This window comes from Miscanthus floridulus, chromosome 8, assembly GCF_019320115.1.
Source record: "Miscanthus floridulus cultivar M001 chromosome 8, ASM1932011v1, whole genome shotgun sequence".
NCBI lineage: Eukaryota > Viridiplantae > Streptophyta > Magnoliopsida > Poales > Poaceae > Miscanthus > Miscanthus floridulus.
In genome coordinates, this window is record NC_089587.1 from 151,860,927 (window position 1) to 151,882,625 (window position 21,699).

Genomic DNA, 21,699 nt, shown 5'->3' on the forward strand with positions numbered 1-21,699 from the left:
AGAATAGTGACCAATGTGTCAAATCTTAAAGGTAAGCATCTCAAGAACTTATGGAAGAAGTCCTTGTCCTTCACCTCTTCTTCAAGTGCTTTGAGATCATTGACAAGCACTTGAAGCCTATGGAACATCTCCGGCACACTCTCATCCTCCTTCATCTTGAAGCTTGCAAACTTCTCTTTGAGAATGTATGCCTTTGCACCCTTCATGGCTTGAGTGCCCTCAAATGATTCTTCCAACTTCTTTCAAGACTCATGAGCCATCTCAATATTCTTGATTTGCTCAAATGTTCTCTCATCAATTGCATCATGAATGGCACTTAGAGCAATGCTATTGTTTTGGAGAAGCACTTCTTTGGCCACGGTGGGATTCTCTGGATCATCAATCTTAATTTTGGTTTCTACCACCTTCCACACTCTTCTATTGATTGACTTGATATGTGTGGTCATCTTTAATTTCCAATATGGATAATTTGTGCCATCAAATTAGGGTGGCTCTTGGTGTTGTTGATTTGAGCCATTTTTACACCGAAGGTTGTTAAGCCTCAAATCATGGTGATCTCGACTCTGATACCACTTGAAAGGTCCTAATAGCTAGAGGGGGTGAATAGCCTATTAAAAATTTCTACGACAACACTTACAAACCGGTTAGGCAATAATGAGGTGAAGCAAGTGTTATGCTAGCCTACTAAAATTGCAAGCCACCTACCACAATTCTAGTTTATATAGTTTCTATCCACACAATGGCTATGTCACTACACTAAGTTAGTGTGCTTTCAAATGCTAACTTAAAGAGCCACACTAACCAAACTAACAAGCTCTCATAATTAGCTACACTAAAGAGCTTGACAACTAGTTTGCGGTAATGTAAAGAGAGTGAGTAAGATGGTTATACCACCATGTCGAGGAAGGAGCTAATCAATCACAAAAATGAATACCAATGAAGACCAATCACCTCGGAATCAAATAATGACACAATGATTTTTTACTGAGGTTCACTTGCTTGTCGGCAAGCTAGTCCTCGTTGTGGTGATTCACTCACTTGGAGGTTCACGCGCTAACTGGCATCACACGCCAAACCCTCAACAGGGTGCCGCACAACCAACACAAGATAAGGATCACACAAGCCACGAGCAATTCACTAGAGTACCTTTTGGCTCTCTGTCGGGGAAAGGTCAAGAACCCCTCACAATCACTATGATCGGAGCCAGAGAAAATCACCAACCTCCGCTCGATGATCCTCGCTGCTCCAAGCCATCTAGGTGGCGGCAACCACCAAGAATAACAAGCGAATCCCATAGCAAAACACGAACACCAAATGCCTCTAATTGCAAACACTCAAGCAATGCACTTGGATTCTCTCCTAATCTCACAAAGATGTTGAATCTATGATGGAGATGAGTGGGAGGGCTTTGGCTAAGCTCACAAGGTTGCTATATCAATGCAAATAGCTAAGAGAGTGAGCTAGAGCTAGCCATAGGGCTAAAATAGAAGCCCCCACGAAATAGAGCCATTGGACTCCTCACTACACTAAACACGAGGCAACCAGACGCGCCGGTCGATGTGATCGGACGCAGGACCCTAGTAGTCATCAGTACATTTTAGTAGTGACCGGACACACTGCTCAAAGTGACCGAACGCAGGACCCCAGCGTCTGGTCATTTCCAGTAAGGTACCAGAAGCGAAAAATCATGACTAGATATGTCCGGTCATGCTCAATCGGACACACCCAGTGTCCGGTCACTCAACGTCATCATATGTCATACTGACCGGACTCAGGCCCTGAGCGTCAGGTCATTTTTCACGCCAGCGTCCGATCATGAGACCGAAACCACGCACTCACTGCTGCCACTGACCGAATGCGCTGGTCCTACCAAGACCAGTGTCCGGTCACTTACACTCTGTGAAACCCTATCTTTTTTGTATAGGGCGCTGGTGGTACCGTCGGACTATCCGCACTCTACGAAGAACACTCCGTCGGTAAAGTTTCTTACCCTTGCTCAAATGTGCCAACCACCAAGTGTATCACCTTGTGCATATGTGTTAGCATATTTTCATAAACATTTTCAAGGGTGTTAGCACTCCACTAGATCCTAAATGCACATGCAATGAGTTAGAGCATCTAGTGGCACTTTGATAATCACATTTCGATACGAGTTTTATCTCTCTTAATAGTATGGCTATCGATTCTAAATATGATCACACTCTCTAAGTGTCTTGATCACTAACACAATATGGCTCCTACAACTTATTCCTTTGCCTTGAGCCTTTTGTTTTTCTCTTTCTTCTTTTCAAGTCCAAGCACTTGATCATCACCATGGCATCACCATCATCATGTCATGATCTTCATTTGCTTCACCACTTGGAATGTGCTACCTATCTCATGATCACTTGATAAACTAGGTTAGAACTTAGGAATGTAAACGAGTAAGTAAGGTGGTTATACCGTCATGTAGAGGAGTGAATCAATCATAAGATGAATATTTATTCAATCACTGGAAGAATACCAAAGGGCAAGAGACAACGAATTTTCTCCTGAGGTTCACGTGCTTGCCAACACGCTACGTCCCCGTTATGTCAACCAACACTTGGTGGTTCAGTGACTAAGAGGTGTTGCACGAACCTCGTCTACACAATTGGACACCGCAAGAACCTACCCACAAGTGAGGTTACTCAATGACATGAGTAATCCACTAGGGTTACCTTTCAGTGCTCCATCGGGGAAGGGACAAGTCCCCTCACAATCACCAACTCATGCCAATCCTCCTCCGCTACACCAAGCCGTCTAGGTGGTGGCAACCACCAAGAGCAACAAGTGAATCCCACAGCAAAACACAAACACCAAGTACCACTAGATGCAATCACTCAAGCAACGTACTTGGATTCTCTCCTAATCTTACAAAGCTAATGAATCAATGATGAAGATGAGTGGGAGGGCTTTGGCTAAGCTCACAAGGCTGCTATGTCAATGAAAATGGCCAAGAGAGTGAGCTTGAGTCGTCCATGGGGCTTAAATAGAAGCTCCCACGAAATTGAGCCATTGGCTCCTCAGTCCATTAGAAAATGGGGCGACCGGACACGCCGGTCAGATCGATCGAACGCTGGACCCCAACATCCGGTCGTGCGATGCATGCCACGTGGCACCTACTTCAAACACTGATCGCCTGATCTCAATGGTCATTAGTACATTTAAGTTGTGACCGGATGCGCTGCTTCAAAGTGATCGGATGCAGGACTTCAGTGTTCGGTCGTTTCTAGTAAGGTTCCATTCGCGACAGGACGCGTCCGGTCACTTCTAATAAGCATCCAAAGACAATTTTTTGTGATCAAACGCATTTGGTTACACCTGATCGAACTCACCTAGCGTCTAGTCAGTCAACCTCTTCTCTATGTGTTGCCACATCAGCAGGACCGGATGCACCCTGTCAACGTCAGGTCATGAAGTGACCCAGCGTCCAGTCGAAGACCGACGCTAGTGTCTTCACTGCTTCCACTGACCGAACGCTCTGGTCTAGTTGAGGCCAGTGTCCGATGCACTCTGTGAAAACCTATCTTTTCTGTATAGGGTGCCGATGAAATTTCTTACCCTTGCTCCCAAGTGCTAAACACAATGTGTATCACCTTTGTGCATGTGTGTTAGCATATTTTCACAAACTTTTTCAAGGGTGTTAGCACTCCACTAGATCCTAAATGAATATACAATGAGTTAGAGCATCTAGTGGCACTTTGATAACTGTATTTTGATACGAGTTTCACCCCTCTTAATAGTATAGCTATCGATCCTAAATATGATCACACTCTCTAAGTGTCTCGATCACTAAACCGAAAAGCTCCTATCAATTTTATCTTTGCCTTGAGCTTTTTGTTTTTCTTTCCTCTTTTCCAAGTCCAAGCATATAATCATCACCATGCCAGCACCATCATCATAATGTCATGATCTTCATTTGCTTCACCACTTGGAATGTGCCACCTATCTCATAATCACTTTGATAAACTAGGTTAGCACTTAGGGTTTCATCAATTTACCAAAACCAAACTAGAGCTTTCAATTGACCGATGTGCCAGCATCTTCTATGGCGCCAACACTAGGAATCTACTGGGGCCGGTCCTACGAAAAGCACCAACATCACACGACAAAGTCCAAAAAACACAACAAAAGGGCAAAGAAGTCATTAACTCACCTCGACACCATTATCCAAAAACATTTCGGGGGCTGGTCACTTGACTCCAACTCCACCACATCGGCAATCGGACGCTTCGATCCCTCGGCGGGATCAATCGGAGCAGGGCAAACTTGCTCCTCCAACCTTAGGGGCGCGTCTTCCCTTGTTGATCTTGGAGGCGCAACCTCTTCGATTTGTGCTGGGGCATGCTATGGAATCAGGGTCAGGTTGGCCTGCCCCGTGTCGGCCTACTCATCCTCGCACGCAAGCGCACCCCATGGGATGTCAGGGTCAGACTCGTCCTCCTCATCGCCATCGCTCTCTTCCAAGCCTTGCCGATGCTTTCCACGTTGTAGCTTCGCTCACTTCTTCTTTGCCTTCTTTCTCTCCTTCTTTGACTTCGCTGCCTCAGCCACGGCGTGGTTCACCGCCCTCCTAGCCATGTCCTCTAGTAGTGGTGGGTTGGACTCATGGGCGAAGAGGTCAGGCTATAGATCTCATCATTTAGAATATGAGAACAGAGGAGGGTCGGCCAAGGAAAGAAACTCAAAGAGGGCTTACCATTTTGACGAAACCCATGTTTGGCCGTATCATGGGATGCCCTGGGACTGGGTACATTGGGGCAAGATCCACCGATAGATCCACTGAGCACTCCATCGCCTCCTTGATGCGTTGTGCTATTTTGCCAAAGCTGAGGGCCTCATCGGCGACCATCACCGTCCCTTCGGGCGTGGAATCTAGCATCATCTTGTACATTAGAAGAGCATGTGCCATTAGCGACGCCAGCCTCCTGACGTGGTACACTCCGATGATGCCGGTCCTATGAAGACCACAGCCCTTTAGAGTCGTGATGGCTTTGAGAAGGTCACTGAGCCTCTTCTGCTCCTTCCCGATGGGCCCGTACCTCCACATGTCCGGCACCTCCTCGATCAGGCGGTCGGTGAAGATCGACAGGGGCGGCATCATCGTTGGACTTATGCCACCCCTTGTTGGACTTTGACAATGGGATGGACATGTACTCCGATGACCGGTTGCCTTGAAGATGGATGCTCGCACACCCCATTGGCACCGCTAGGTCCAGCTTCTTCTTCTTCTTCTGCAGCTCGACGACAAAGAAGTATTTCCACAGCTCAAAGTGGGGCTCAATCCCTAGATACCCCCCGCACAGCGCGATGAAGGCTAAGATGTGCTGAATCTCATTGGGATTCAGATGCTGCAGCTCAAGACCGTAGTAGTGCAGCAACCCTCGGAGGAATCGGTGGGGAGGAGTCACGAACCCGCGCTCATAGAAGGGGACGAAGGAGATGACATAACCATCGAGCGGCGATGGCTCATCCTCACCACCAGGTAGGATCCATTCCATCGCCACGGTCCTTACGCGGAGAAGGCCCTTCTTAACTAGACCCTCCTTGCACGCGTGGAGAACGTCGGATCGAAGCCATGACTCCATTGAGGAAAGGGGATGGCGATGCAGAAGATCTGATGGTGGCGTAGGGCTAGAGAGCGAGAGCTTCACCAGTGGCAGAGCGGAAATAGGGGAATGAAGGCCAAAGGTACAAAGGTTGGAGGGGCAAGGATGCGGCTGCGTGTATGGAGGCTAGGGAGAAACGGATCCGTTTATAAGGTAAGGGTGGAACGAGCAAGGGGCGAACCATTCGCCTAAATTAACACGCCCCATGCGTCGCTAGATCTGTTTCCTTTAGGGGTCATGCCCTCAATGTTCCACGCTGCATTAGTCACGTCGCTGCCTCAAGAGACGAGCACATGCCTATCCAAATCTTCCCCGCGAAGGATCCACCGAGTGACGGTTCGCTTTCAAAGCCTACGGGCCGCCGTAGGTAAGTGGGATACAGAGCAAAAAACGCTCCCATGGTCCATTAACGCCTAGGAGTTCAAAGGCCGACCCACCAGTGGGTTCACGATCGCTCTAGGGCACCCTAGAGTGAGGGGAGGTTAAGGACAGGCCTGCTAGCGGCCAATACCCGAGGCGCACGAAGCGCCATGGGCGTCCCGACCCTTGTTTTGAGTCTTGGATGATGCAAGGTCTATGGTTTCCCCCCCCCGAAGAAAGGCATCGAGCCCTCAGACCAGTCAAACAGATCCGAGAACTATATGGACCGGTCACCAAGAATCTAGAGTCAGTCACCAGCTAACCTCAAACTGGGCCCCCACGAAGGGGATGCCGGTGCTCCACTTGAACAAGCCCATTAACAACTCACCGAGCACCGTGCTCCATCCAACGAGGAAAGCACGGCATGGCTCAGCCCCTCTGTTCTAGCGAATGGACTCATGAGGGACGATGATCACAAGACGAACCGACCCCCCGACTGGACCCCTGCTATGCGCGGGGGCTCGGGGGTTCGGCATCGCAAAGAGACCGAACACGTGGTCGCAGACAAATGACAAGTCACCTCCAGTTACGGAAACCACGAACGGAGTGACACAAAAAAACAGGCGACCGACCAAATATCACGGCGATACCCGCGAAGGGTCCAACCTCGGCAAGAGGGAATCGCCATCCCCAGGACACACCGTGGGCAACAAAAGAAGGCTAGGGCCCTCAAAGTCCTCCCTTTCGAAAAAGCCTCCGAATGAGTATTCTACTGCTCCGCATGCTCGGGGGCTACACCCACCGGGTGCGCTCACGCGCACCTACTAGCAAGTCAAAAAATCCCCTAGACAACTCTACTCAAATTGCCCGAGGGCTCAAGGGCTACTGTCGAATATCTATACCCTAGAATCCAAGCCAAAGGATTAATGAGAGTCACGTCGGCTCATCTGATGGTTAAAGACGCAACTGTGGCCTCGTCCGACCTCCAGGGGTCGAGCCACGCCTCGCCTGACTCCGAGGATGAGGTTTTCGCCTCGTCCGACCCCAAGGCATGGGCTGCGACTCCTCCGACCCCAGGGCGCGGGCTCCGACTCGTTCGGTCCCACGGGGAGGGCTCCGCCTCGTCCGACCCCCGAGGGTTGGATTCCGTCTCTCTCGACCTCCAGGGCGAGATTTCCGCCTCGCCCGTTCCCTAGGGGTTGGATTTGCAATCGGGCAAAAGCAATGGCCCCAGGGTGGGATCCGAACCGCTTCAACCACTACGACGTGGAGGCGCACGCCCGGGAGCACGTCTCGGGCACGTCCTGATGCGGCTGGTGGTCGCATCAGGCCATACTGGGAGACTCACGTCGCCCACCGCGTCAGCAGGCTAACACTGTGCTGCCAACTCTCTGCTTGACCACCGTCCAATGCTAGTGGACCAGCGTTAGTTGACTGGCACTGTATCGTCAGCCCCCCGTATGGTCTTTGTCAGGGGACCCTTTGACCATTCCGTCCGTTCGGATGGGATGGAAGACAAGAACGACGCACGACGCCAGCACGTATGCTGTAGCGGCCAACAGGACCCCGGTGCGACGCCGCTGCCACCATGATCTACAGGGTCAGCGGGACCCATGCGAAGAGGAGAACGACACACCCCTGGGAGCCTTATTTCTCTTTCTTTTTTTCTCTTCACTTCTCTCGGCCTCGGGTATCCTGTTCTCTCCCCTTGTCTATAAAAGGGAAGACATGGCACCGTTCAGAGAGAAATCAATCGACCGATAGATTGAGCAGTAGAAGCATCGATCAATCGAACCACAGAGACTTGGGAGCTCCTCCCTCTCTCATCAGTTTGTAACCCCTACTACAAACGCACTGCTGGTAACACGAGCAGCTCGAAGCTGGACGTAGGGACATTCAACCCGAACCAGTATAATCCTTGTGTCCTCTTAGCACACCATCCGGATCAGACGCGCAATATAAAAATTTACTAGTCGCTGTTCGAAACACTGACATATATCCATATCTACTTTTACAACACTCAGATGAAAAATTACAACAAAACATATGAAATATTAAAAACATACATTTACAAGAGAGCCATTTGCAACATATGCAACATTCAGATAAAGTACTTGTAACATACGTTTGAAGCAGAAGAAATATTTTAAACAAACTCTTGAAACATACGTATATAACCATTGCAATATAAATATAGAAGGCGTTCGGCTGGTAGTCTTTGGGCTGATTTTGGATGGTTTTGGATGATTAAATAGTATTCTGTGAGAGAGAATAAGCTGAAACAAGCTGAAACAAGCGGGAATAAGCTGGGACATGACCAGCCAAACGCCCTGATAAAACACTTACAATATACCTCGAAAATACTTGAAAGATACGTTTTCAGTGCAGCGTGGATGGGCGGCACGGTGAACTTAGCGTGGTGGAGGTGTCCCTTCGAGACGGTCGTGGGCCCGCGGTAGGCAGGGCGTGCGACGGCCGAGATGAATCTGTGCGGTCGGGGCGTGCGGAGCAAGCGACGTGAGGCGCCCAGAGCGAGCGCGGGCGGGAGCGAGCAACGACGCGGGCGGTTTGGGCGCGGAGCGTGTGAAACGAGCGGCGCGGACAGGGCGCGCGGGGCGGTCTGTCTCGACGGGACGACACCCGTGGCGTATCATTATCAACGTAGGAATAGCCACGGCCTAGAAAACACATTGGCGGCAGTCGGACTACAGGCGGATCGCCCGGCGCACTCCATGGCTTGGCTTCAACCTTCCGGTTGCACTTTATGGCTTCGTGGTTAGTTTACGAATCATTTTGCGACGGTTACACTGAACTCGATCGGTCACGGCGTCTCGTCTTTATGCCCTCGCCTCAGCGGCAGGCCCTCGGTGACAAGCTGACTGACCGCCCCCGCCCCCGCCCCCGCGGCCGCCTACGCCCGCCTGCAATGGCGAGGCCGTCGCGGCAAAACCTGTCCCATGCCTCCGCCACATCCCTGCGCGGCTTCGGGGGACGCTCGCCGCAGCCGCCTTCGCCCGCGTCGGCGGCGTTACGGCGAGCGGCGGCGGTGCTCCTCCTCGCGGCCGCAGTGGCGCTGCCCTGCGCCGTGCTGTACCGCGCCGCCGTGGAGACTACGAAGCTCATCCATGTCCCGCGTGTGCACCGGCCCTTGTTGCCTGCACCGCCGCTTCCTCCTGTTCAAGTCCCCGAGGATGACGGCGACTTAGATCCTTCCCCCACGGGCGATCTGGTGGGGTTTGCCTCCTCTTTGTTACCTTTGTTAAATTTTATTCTATGTTTGACAGTATTCTAGTGATCTGAGTTATTCCTTGTGCTTGCTATAGGTGTTTTCATGCTTGCTGCTTATGCCCGAAATGCGCTCTCAATATTCCTAATCGTGCTAGTTTCGTACCTGAGACTGCAATTCTTGCATCCCTGAACCTGATATAGTGGTGTTTTGGTGGGTTCCCTTTAAGATCATGCAATGATTGCTGATAAGTTAACATATTTGAGATATGTTGCCTTGTTGGACAAACTGGTCGTTTTTTATGATACTTGATTTTCTAAGCCTACTTCTCAGCTGAGTAGAATATACAAGTACCAGTAGCTTGTCTTGTGTCATGTTGTCAAATTAAATACATGAGTGCATTTCTGGTGCACGCTTGTGCATGGTCTCTTATGCTCTGACCTAAAATAAGATCCTTTTGTTATGTCAGAAATAAACTTGATGTGGTTGTTACTCTTATGCTCCAGTCAAGCAGTTACTCCCAATTTTCATCTCCTGATTGATATGATATCAAGTTCAGTCATGAGGCAGAGCTTGTAACTTGGTATCTCAATTCTCAATCAGCATAATTGTTGTTGTAGGACAGCGAAGATCTCAGACTAGAACTGGTTCTGCAGGAGGCTTCCATGGACAATAAGACCATAATATTGACGACCCTCAATGCTGCATGGGCTTCGCCGGGCTCAGTGATAGATCTTTTCATTGATAGTTTTCGGCATGGTGTTGGTACTAGTTCACTCTTGAGGCATCTTGTGATAGTAGCATTTGATTTGAAGGCGTATGAACAATGTGTCAAGATCCATCCCTACTGCTTTGCTCTTCCAACCAAGGATGTGGATTTTTCTCAAGAGAAGAGGTTTCAGACAACTGGGTATCTGGAAATGATGTGGAAAAGGCTGGATTTCTTGCGGCTAGTGCTTGAAAAAGGTTACAGCTTTGTTTTCTCGGTAAATTTATACCTTTACGTCCCTGCTGTTCTAACGCATTAGTTTTCAGCTTTTGAATTATTCAGTGTGAGTTTCTTATTGGTAGTTTTATCTGATATAAACTACTGCTTCCCCTCTGTATTTCAGGATGCTGATATCATGTGGTTCCGCAATCCATTTCCCCTCTTTTATAGTGATGGAGACTTTCAGATTGCATGTGATCACTACGTAGGGAATGCGACTGACTTGAGGAACATAGCCAATGGAGGATTCAACTATGTGAAATCAAACGATCAAAGCATAGAGTTTTACAAGTTTTGGTATTCTTCCCGATTTAGATATCCTGGGTACCATGATCAGGATGTATTTAATTTTATAAAGCATGATCCTTACACCACAGACATTGGTCTGACAATTAAGTTCTTAAGTACTACGTACTTCGGCGGCATTTGTGAGCCAAGCAGAGATTTAAACAAGGTTTGCACCATGCATGCGAACTGTTGTATTGGACTGCAGAGCAAGATCCATGACCTAAGAATCATGATGGAAGACTGGAGTAGCTATATGTCGATGCCACCAAGCTTAAAACAATTCAGGCCACTGTCATGGAGGGTACCACAAAATTGCAGGTATGATGCCTCCATGGATTTGAGTGTGAATATTTTTTTTTAAAGATCCGGTGAACCCCGGCTTGTATTACTAAGGAGTAGAAAATTACGAAGACATGCTAGACTCTGAATATTCTTGATATGGATTGACTGGGGTAGCAGGAAGAACCCTTTCATCCGTAGACCACTTCTTAGGTTCTCCTTGCTTGATTACAATCAATATCGTATTCTCTCTTTTATAGAGAACTTACTTGACCCCTAAGTAATATCCTAACCGAATCAATCTATCTTATTCCTTTCCTAACAAACTAAGCCAATCTAATCTAATCAAATCCGGTACTATGGACAGTACCGGATTGACTGGGGTAGCGTGAACAGTACCAGATTAGATTAGATTAGATTAGATTGGTTTGGTTTGCTAGGAAAGGAATAAGATAGATTGATTCAGTTAGGATATTACTTAGGGGTAAAGTAAGTTGTCTCTATAAAAGAGAGAATCCGGTATTGATTGTAATCAAGCAGGGAGAACCTAAGAAGTAGTCTACGGACGAAAGGGTTCTTCCTTCTACCCCAGTCAATCCATATCAATTCTTTCAACCAAAATCATTTTGTGATTCAATGAAGTACAGCTTGTCTTGTGTCAATTTTCTTTCTTGTGATGGCACTCTGATTATACTTGATTTTTTTTGCAGTCTTTCGTTACTAAGCCCATGAGATTGTACAGTGGAAGAAGACAAGCATTTCAATACTGCAAAACATGTCAACTTCTGAACATGTGTTTTTGAAAACAAACACTTAAGGTTGGTTTTCTTGCTTACTATCCCATTCTTTCTGTTTCATCTATAGTATGCTGTAGGTCGAAATCAACATTTCCGTGTGTAGGTATGAACTTACAGTCTTAAACTTTGGATCCTGTAGAAGGTTAAATTGTTAACCATGAGGGACACTGAAAGAGAATGAAAATCTATGCCACATACTAGTTTAACTGCTTGAAACAATTGGAGAGCATGATTATGATTTATAAGATTCTTTGATTGGATTTATTTAAGCATGCTTTAAGTGGTGCACATAATTAAGAATGGTATTGTTTTTCCAAACAGTGTGGTCATGGAGAAAGGTAAACATGATGTGTCTTTGGTTCATATTGCAACAGTGTAATAGTACTCGAAATCGTGCCTTCCTCCACCCTAATGGGAATATTGTATAAATATTTGACTTCCATAATATAAAACAGAGGCAGAACCCTTGCCATTATTTTTATTTTTTACAAAGACCTTAGGATCTTTAGTCTACAAAGTAAATAGTTAGTTTAAACTGCATGATACATTGTCAATTGGCTAGTAGCTTACAGACAAATATTTCTCTTTCAGGAACAGATGGTGCGTAATCAAACATCAAGTATCAACTCTGCGAATTTGATGCCGTTAACTAATGCTGCCAATTATGTGCCATTATCTACATGGATCAGCGGCCACTCATGCGTTGTTTGAAAAGGGTTGCAAGGTTTCAGACTTTGGGGTCAAGGGTACCTCCAGCTCAGAGAACTTGTCTGCAGAACTAGGAGGATTTCACTCAGAGGACTTGATCTCAATACTCCCAGGTTCTTCATGAAGTGACACTGTCATCACATAGGGAGTAGGGACCAGATAAATCCTCCAAAGACATGCATGTTTTATGCCTTCTCTGGAATCTGAAACCATATTTCATGATCAATTCTGATGGCCTCAGCGCAATCTCAGCAGAGGAAAAGGGCAACTCTTTGCATTTGGTCTTGATCAGGATATCAGGTTCTTCAACGAAGTGCTTTCCTTGCAAGGGCTCCCCCACCTATTAGGGCCGTCAACACCGTCTTTGGTAACGGGCCTTTCTACGGGGATGACTCGTACTCGTGTCAACCCTTGCAAGACCAGCAATAATCCCCTTCTCCTCAGTGGTCAAGTGATGAGGCATTCCCTCCCTCTCCCTGTTGCTTAGTCTTTGCATGGATGACTCCCTTGTACCATCCACTCGTGATCCATCCTCCAACCCTTCTATGTGAAATCGTGCTAGCTCTGCAGACATCCACGACTGGAGACTTGGTATTCTCCATCAGACACATGCCTCTCCCACTGAAATTTCTTCAATGCACTCTCCCCTCTGCTTCTAGCTCTTCTGAACCACCACCAACAACAACATAGCCTTTCAGTTCCAAGCAAGTTAGGATAGGGGCTAGAGTTGAAACTCACCAAGAGCCCCAAGTCACGGTTCAGGCACTTCAATAGCCGATTTCCCAGTACTCTTATTCAAACATAGATTTCTAGGTATATCCCAAGCTTTCAAATCTCTTTTTATTACCTCCTCCATGTCAATTTCGGTCTTCCTCTACCTCTCCTCATATTATTAGCTTGCTTAGGACTCCACAATGCTTTTGGGTTTTATCTTCATTAAAGTGGCTAAGTTTTTACATTGGCTCGTCGCGCCTAACACAACCCTCCTCCTTTACCAGGGCTTGGAACTTGCTATGCTGGGACACCAAAGGCGCCCCACCATAGGCGGAGTTTTCTAGCTCTTCTGAACCAAACTCATAAAATCTCAGGTCTTCGATCATATCAACATGGATGTACAAAACGTAACCCCTCGCTCTTTTGAACCCCGTGTGCCTCTTGTGTGAGGGAACTTCAATATCAAATTGTCCACCCTCGGATGGCTCAGTAATCTGTAGATACACTTGAGAGGGATTTTGTTTGTGTTCTTCACTTAAGCGCCCACTTTGAACACAACAATGGACCAACAACTCCTAGTTATGTCATCGACACAGTGGACAACACACTCATCACCCAGGTCTAGTTGCACATAGTGAATGTTCCAGGCAGGGTCAGGAAGATCCTCTACAGTGATCTTGTAGCAAGTGAAAAATATGCTTCCTCCATAGTCCTCATGGACCCATGCACTAAACCTGCAGAGATACCTTGCCAATACCTTCCCCTTCGCCCAATCCTCATCTTATCCATGTAGACTGGAAGTCGAAGTTTTGTACGTTACTCTGGCTCCTTTGTTGACATCGACGGTCCTCTGTTCGCTTATCTTATAATCCGTCTTTTTCAGCTTGTTTTTTAGCCGGAACAGTGTTTTCATCTCACAACAAATTAGCCGGAACAGTGTTTTGGTTTGTTTTTTCAGCAAAGCGAACGGGGCCCACGGCTACTCCAGCGCCTCTCCATCAGTGTCATCCACCACCACCGACTACTCCAGCGCCAGCTTTCGAGCATAGACCTCCGGGATCATCTCAGCACTCCTGAAAACATATCGAGGCTTGTTCCGGTGACTGAAAGGCTCCTCCCCGCACACACATTGATGCTCTTCAGAAAGTGGAGCCCCCAGCTTGAGGAGCGCTGAAAACTCCTGGTTCTGGTGGCTGAAGTGATCGTCCCCTCCGATGGGGCTAGAGGTAGCTGGCACAGTTGGCTTGGGTTTCAGAGTCTTCCAAACAATGTGTTCATGTAGAAAGGTAACCTGATGAAGCATTATGTCCACCTGATGTTCTTCTGTTGATATCAGAACAGTGTAATAGGGAAATTGTCCCTTATTCTATACTAAAATGTGGGATATTATATTACATAAATATTGGACTTCCCTAGTCTAAAGCAGAGGCGCAACCATTGCCATTTTTTTTTTTTTTTTTTGCAAAGACCTTATGATCTTTATTCTACAAAATAAATAGTTGGTTTAAATTGGCTGGATACACTGTCAATTGGCTAGCTTATGGGAAAATATGTTTTCTTTCAGGAAGAGCTGGTAAGTATCTACTCTGCCAATTCGATACCATTAGCTAACGCTCTCTCTCATCGTTGGAAAATCAGCTGTGGATAGAACGGTCCTCTCTCCTGTATTATTTGAAGTTCTCAACGTTTTGGTTCTAAAAGGATTCGTCTCGAATTGCAGGCATACATATTTGAATCTTTCAGATTGCATCGAGTGTAGATGATTTATCTATATAGTAACAACGCAAGAGGCAAGTTGCGCAACAAAAGTGAAGAAAGCTTTTAAAGGGGAATCTGAGCATGGGACAAGCGAGTGCGAGTGGCCACCTGCTATTGCCATTGGCGTGCAGAAAGACTGTTGCAGTCCTCTGGGCCCATTTTCCAGGTGAGGAGTGATTTCTCGTCTTGATGGTCTGAAAATTGGATACGTGAAGCGCAGTTGCTCTTTGGGCACAGTCGTGCTACAGTTCTCAGTATTGGGCATTACTTCGACATTAACAATTTCATGGAGAAATACCGATGTACCGTTCAATTTACTCAAGGTATGATGAGAATCGAAAGAACCAAACCTGAACGGTAAGTTAAACTATGTCCAGCGTGGCGAACACAAAAACCTAGTCTTTTCTGGCAGGGTGTTATAAAGAATTATGAAGCCAGCTAATCGACGTCGGCTATAAAAAAGAAAAGAAACAGCTAATCGACTTCCCAGTCAGGCTTGCTCATTCAGCAACGAACTAAAAGCCCCGATCGCTTGGCTGATAAGTCATGGATTTATTGTGAGAGAAAAATACTGTTCGTTGGCTGAAAAAGTACGGCTTATAAGCCAAGCGAACAGGCGGGCACTCCCACCCACCTTTGGATCAGCCGATCAGCCCCCGCCCCTTTTGTTCATCCTTATACGGACGGTTCCGGGCAAGGGGGCGTTCATCTTTTTCTTAAAGAAAAGAAGAAGAGCCCGAAGTGATCGTCACTTGCACCTGGTCCTTGCGATTTCTGATGCCACCCCCTTTAACAGGGCCGAAATGAATTCTGCTTCCCAGAGAAATGTCGCCCAAATTTTCCCGTTCCAAGTTCGAGGGAACGAGGAAAAAAAAGTGGTCATTATTTGGTCGATGATAAGGTGTAGTAGCGCGAACCCGTCTCTGCATTGCCGTTGCAGACGGGAGGTTGAGACGTAGTAGTACGTATAATAGGATCGCGCTTGTACAGGGCAACAGGCGACTGAAAGTTGGCCGCGGCTCTGACTGCTTTGAGCAAAAGCAGGCAGGAAAGACGAGGCCACGGAACACGCGGTTTCAGGCAGAAAAAAGCGACGTCCCCAAACCACCCAACCGGCTCGTCTCGACAGATCACCGCACGCGAGCACTCCAGTCTCCAGCCGTGCCCCCGGCCGCGCGAGAGTAGACCCACACGTACTCCGTCCCACCAGTGCGCTTGCTCGTACCCGCCCGCGGCCTGCCCTGCCGGCCGTCAGTTGCATCGCACAGGCAGCAGCAGCATTACCGCCGGGGCATGTGATCCGCATGTGCCGCGCGGAAAAGGCTCCCGGGCGGCTCCATCCATGTGCGGACCGCGCGTAGTGGAGGCCGCTTTGCCTCGCCACTACCTCGACCGGTAGTGCCGCGGCGTCGCGGGAGGAGGTCGGGTCGCCTAACCCGGAAAAAGGCGGGTTCCATTTCCATCCCTGGCCGAGTCCTCGGAGAGCAGGAGCACACGGCCGTCCGTCCGTCCCCGCCCCGGATGTGCGCATGTCACCGCGCACTACTTCACTTGCGCTGCCGCTGCACACGCGCCACGCGTCGGCGGCGCTCACGGCGAGTGCCGAGCCGCAGGCCGCTTTGGGAGAAGCATTGGTGCCGCGCGTGCGGTTTGGAGGCCCCGGCTGTGCGCCGACCACGCGCGGCGACGTGCCACGACGAATCTAAAGAACGGCCGTGAGGAGGTCTCGGCGCGGGCTCGAAATGGACGTGTGACCACCGCCGTCCGCGCGCCGGTAGGTCAGTCAGTGGAACAGCACATGTGATGCGGGCTATGGCGGAGTGACAGGTAGCGAGAAGAGACCGAAAGTGTATGTACTACCCGCATTTGGCGAAGTGCGGCGAGTGTGGTTCCACGGAACGCCATCTGTCCCTTGCTCGCAACGCTTTTTTCTGCCCGGATCTGTTTCATGGTTGTGACGGCTAAGGTCTGCGCGTACCCTGGTTTAGATCTTGCTCGCGGTCACGGCGGCGTGCTGACATTTACTTTTCTTTTTCCTACATATAAAAGGTGCAGCTGATCAAATATATCGACTCCATTTCATTTGGGGTTTAGGGGGAGCAATTGCCGGAGAAGAGGGCTGAGGGCTGATGCATGGTGGTGTGCTGCTGAGGAAAATGACAGAGGAAGCAAGGGGCACGACGCTCGCAGTGCCGGCGGACATGGAGAAGGGGGTGTTCACTGTTCAGAGAGGGTGTGAATGATTTGTGCAAAATCGTTCGACGCACAGCCTTGCGGCACGCGGTCACCCTAGATATTAGCTTCTTCTGCGGCTCCGATTGCTTACGATTGATGATTGGACGGTTCAGAACAAAACTGGTGTGTTTCAGCCTACCATGGAAGTCCAACCGAGAAAGCCATACCAGCATTGAGAAGCGAACCAAGGATTGGGCTTATGGTTCGTGGCTTTCCAACTTAAAAATGTTTGAAATTTTTCCTAGAATTTTGAAAGGATTATAAGGCACTTCAACCGAAAGTCTTTCACTAGTTATAGATGGTTGGCTAGAAGAAGTACTGAGAGAGAGCATTGTGAATGCCAAATTAAGCCCTCAAACGGTGAACGGCTATTTAAACCAAAAGGAACCCCCAGCTTTTAGCTTCAACCACTACACATTCGATCCACTGACTTGCTGTGAGCCCTCTGTTTCTTTTCTGCTGTTATTCCAAAATCCAAAGACCACAAAAGTCACCGATAAACTACATCCAGGCGCCCGGCGCCCGGCGCCCCGGCGCTCGCACTCTATAAAAGGGCAGCCAAACCAACCCATTCAACACACTTCTCACGCCGCCTGCCCAGAGCCTCCCGCCTCCGCATCAGCCAACGACAGCAGCACGCACGCACACAGCACTCGCGCCGCCATCTCAGCCAGTGCACTGCAAACCCATGGCGAGGATACTCGTCGAAGCGCCCGCGGGCTCGGGCTCGCCGGAGGACCCCATCAACTCGGATATGATCCTCATCCTCGCCGGCCTGCTCTGCGCGCTCGTCTGCGTCCTCGGCCTGGGGCTCGTCGCCCGGTGCGCGTGCTCGCGGCGCTGGGCCACGGCCTCCGGCCGGTCGCAGCAGCCGGGCGCCAAAGCCGCGAACAAGGGCGTCAAGAAGGAGGTGCTGCGCTCGCTCCCGACGGTCACGTACGTCCCCGACAGCAGCAAGGCGGAGGACGAGGAGGAGGGAGGAGGGGCCGACGAGTGCGCCATCTGCCTCGCCGAGTTCGAGGAGGGGCAGGCCATGCGCGTGCTGCCGCAGTGCGGCCACGCGTTCCACGCCGCCTGCGTCGACACGTGGCTGCGCGCGCACTCCTCCTGCCCGTCCTGCCGCCGGGTGCTGGCCGTCGACCTGCTGCCGCCCGGCGAGCGGTGCCGCCGTTGCGGTACGCGCCCCGGCGGTGCCGGCGGCATCAGCGCGCTCTGGAAGGCGCCCACGCCCTGCAGCGCAGAGGGGCCGACGTTCTTGGCGTAGCAGTGCCGTGCGCACTCGACACAGGAACTGAACCAATGCGCAAGCTCAGTGGTGAACTTGTTTTTATAGCCTTGTAGGTTTCATTCCTTTTTAGGTGTGAGTAGTGATTAGCTCACTCCTCGCTGGGGGGAGTGTTCTAGACAAGCATCAAGATGTGTGTGCCTGATTGATGGATAGAAATTGTCCCTGTAATTTATTTTTACATATGTGCAGTGCAATGATAAAAAGCTTGAAGTTTGTTGCACTCGGGAGAGTCTACAATCATAATCAGTGACGAGGCTGTGCGTTCACTTGTTACCGAAGAGTATTCTCCATTCGTATCACGAAATTAACCGTTAATTAAGCAGCTGACAGGAGTGCTCGTTTTAATTGGCCAACGTTGAAGAGAAACGACAATATACAATATGTATTTCAGGATAATATAAACGCTGGTCATCAAGATATTTGAACAATTTCCCTTTGTCTTTGCGGGTTTTTTTTTTGTGTGGGGAATTTGATCTTTTCCATTTGTTCCATCCCAGAGTTGTATCGTTTTTTCTGCATTGGGCACCATTTGTTGTTTCAAATAATATGTAGGCCCGTTTATCATTTCTCGGTAGGCCCCGTTTGATGGAGCTAGGCTCTCATTTATTCATGCAATGTAGTAAGTAACCGTTTTATATATCTCTCTCAAAATAAACTAACAATAGGTGAAGTGATTATTTTTTACTTCACCAGATCTAACTCATCCATGCATTGTAGCTATTTTAATAAGAATCTTACCTAATTTTTTATATATAGATTTGACCCTTGATGTCGCGCCAATGCTGGAGCGGCAACATCTACCACGTGAAAAAATCTTGTCACGCCACTTCCATCGGGGTGACAGTATTGTTTTGTCATGCCATCGGGAATGGCGTGACAAGACTGAACCTAAGAAAAATCATAACTTTTCGATACAACGTCGGATAAAGATAAATTTTATATGAAAATTATAGATCTCGATGAGATCTACAACTTTATAGTTTTAAGTTTTCCATTTAAGAGCATTAAGATGCTCAAAAAAATAATATAAATTTTTAGCAGCATAATAATCGCGTACTGGCGCTTGTCGCATTAGAAAGATAATATCGTGTTTGTATGGTGTCAAATAAAGTTACTTTTTATATTAAAGTTGTATCTCTCAGTGAGATCCATCTAACCTAGGGACGATGTTAAGCCGCAACCCGTCGCGCTCCGACCCTGGCTGCGCGTTCTCCCTCCCCCGGCTCGCGTCCTTGCGCCCTTCCTCCTCCCCCCCTCCTCCCACGCCGCCCCGCTAGCAGCAGCCGCACCGCTCACCTCCCGCCCCCGTCGCTCTGCCCTGCCCTCCCCTAACCCTAGGGCTCCGATGAGCCCGCCCCTGCCCACCCTAACCCTAGGGCAGGGAGCCGGCGAGCTCGCCGCGACGCCCCACCCTGACCTGCCCCGGCCGCCTATGCCACCGCCAGGACCCAAAGGCCGCTCGCCTCCCGCCATCCCCATTGCCTGGTCGGCCTTCCTCCCCCAAGCCGTTCTCTTGTAAGCTCACCGGAGTTGGAAAAGAAGACATGCGCCGGAGTTTGGAAAGAAGGATAAGACAGTGGGAATGGGGTCACAGGCGCGTGAAGGAAGAAGAAGGACGGGGGAGAAGGCGAGCGCGAGGAGAAAGACGATCTATTGCCATCCTTTTTTCAAAAAAAAAAACAACAACAACTAAGAATCGTGGCTGCAGAACATTATTGCAAAGAAGAGCAGAACGCGGAATCCAACGAAATCTGTACCTGACTACGACGTCTCGGGTCCAAAGGAGTCAACCACGCTTGCAAGCGCAAGCTCTCCTCCACGGGCCACCCTCCACCCTCCACCCTCCAGTGAAGTGGCTCGGCCACCTAAGCCAATGCATCATGCAAACAGCAGACCTAATGCAGACATGTGATGTGAGCACTGCCAATGCCACTAGTTTAGCGGTTGAATAACAAAACATTACTATGCAACAAGCAAACAAAAAGGTCCACACAAACACTGAGGCCGTCCTGCTAGTTTCCACTTGCCAGTGGACCAGTGGTCGTAGAGTATTTGGGTCAACCAATCCGAGCACCTGAGGTACGCTGGCAAGACAAATCAGTGAGCTAGTTTAATCGAAAAGATAACATACTCTGTAGCTTCTCGTCTGCACTTTCGTATCTATGGACGGCACAGTGCACTGACAGTATAGTGGGGCTGTTGTTGAGGCGGCTGGCTGGAGCCCAAACGCTGCCTTTGCACACTGATGACTGATCCTTGCACTTTGCCAGCCAGCAACCATGGATCATGGATGATAAGAGTTGATATATTATTCATCGATGCGTCTCAGAAAATTCCAGAGCGTATCTGGTGGCAATTAAAAACGAAATCTCCTCGAGTGCTCTTGCGCGCTCCAATATCGCCGGATGCTTCCTCGCGGACGGGTAAAGCGTGTCCTGATAACGAAGTCGGTCGGCCGTGGAAAGGGCGCCGCCGTGAATCGGAGCGGAAGCTTCACCGGGACCGGGAGAGGCGGCTGCGCTGCATGCGCACATGAGTTGCGTGCTTGGAGTTCTTGGTGTTGCCGCGCGCATTAGTAGCTCGAGTCAATCCTCAACCACTCGTCGGCTCAACTGAGGAGCGGCGTGGGTGTTGACCCAAGCACTGAGGTTGTGTCAAATCACATCTCTCTCACAGTCGCTCCCTGCTGCGCTCCGAACGGAGATGGAGCAAATGGCATGTGGCATTATTGAGGGACAACGGCAGGTGTCCGAATCCTTCGCTGCGCCGCCGCGCTGGCAGCTGGCCCAAGGGCAAGTTGCCGGGAGAGTCAACGGCCTGTTGCTGGAGCCACTGCTGGCACAAGCTGCCATCACATACTCTCTCGTAAGTCGTAACACCTGCGGGTAAAATTTTGCACCAACGCTCGCACTCACAGGTCGTCTGCAAGTTTAGGCTACCTATCAGCGGGTGTGTTAACGACACATAATATATCATCAGGATTGCCTTATAACGTATAGAAGTTGAAATAGAGCAATTATTCACTATCTCTATATTACACATCCTGCCACCTAACATACATGTACCAATTAATTATCGGTAATGCTTGGGGGGCGTCAGTCCGTCCGGACAGTACGGACCTGCCTCGCGCCGCGTGCCTCTCCGCCTTGCGCCCTTGCACGGTCACACCGGACCCACCTCGCACTACGCGCGCCTCGCGCCTCACGCTGCTCACCCTGCTCGTGACGCGCCGTCTATGCCTCACGCCACGCGTCGCCCGTGCCGCGTCAACTAGCCTCCATGGGGCGACAACAAGTAGATAGCACATGTTGCAATGTATGCTTCATGCGTTTTAGATGTATGTTGCATATGTTTCATCTGGATATTGTAAAAGTAGATCCGGTGTTACATATGTTGCAATGGCTATATACGTATGTTTCAATTGTTTT

General features: G+C 49.2%; 2 protein-coding genes across 2 annotated transcripts; both read left to right on the forward strand.

The window, feature by feature from the left end:
- Positions 1-8,803: 8,803 nt before the first annotated feature.
- On the forward strand, positions 8,804-14,361 carry LOC136473719 (uncharacterized protein At4g15970-like). The gene is made up of 5 exons (XM_066471363.1): positions 8,804-9,219; positions 9,837-10,202; positions 10,329-10,810; positions 11,482-11,589; positions 12,160-14,361. The coding sequence occupies exons 1-4, from the start codon at positions 8,830-8,832 to the stop codon at positions 11,501-11,503; spliced, it is 1,260 nt and encodes a 419-aa protein (XP_066327460.1). The 5' UTR covers positions 8,804-8,829; the 3' UTR covers positions 11,504-11,589; positions 12,160-14,361.
- Positions 14,362-17,574: 3,213 nt separating this feature from the next.
- LOC136473720 (RING-H2 finger protein ATL8-like) lies at positions 17,575-18,485 on the forward strand. The gene has a single exon (XM_066471364.1). The coding sequence runs from the start codon at positions 17,672-17,674 to the stop codon at positions 18,245-18,247; it is 576 nt and encodes a 191-aa protein (XP_066327461.1). The 5' UTR covers positions 17,575-17,671; the 3' UTR covers positions 18,248-18,485.
- Positions 18,486-21,699: the final 3,214 nt, after the last annotated feature.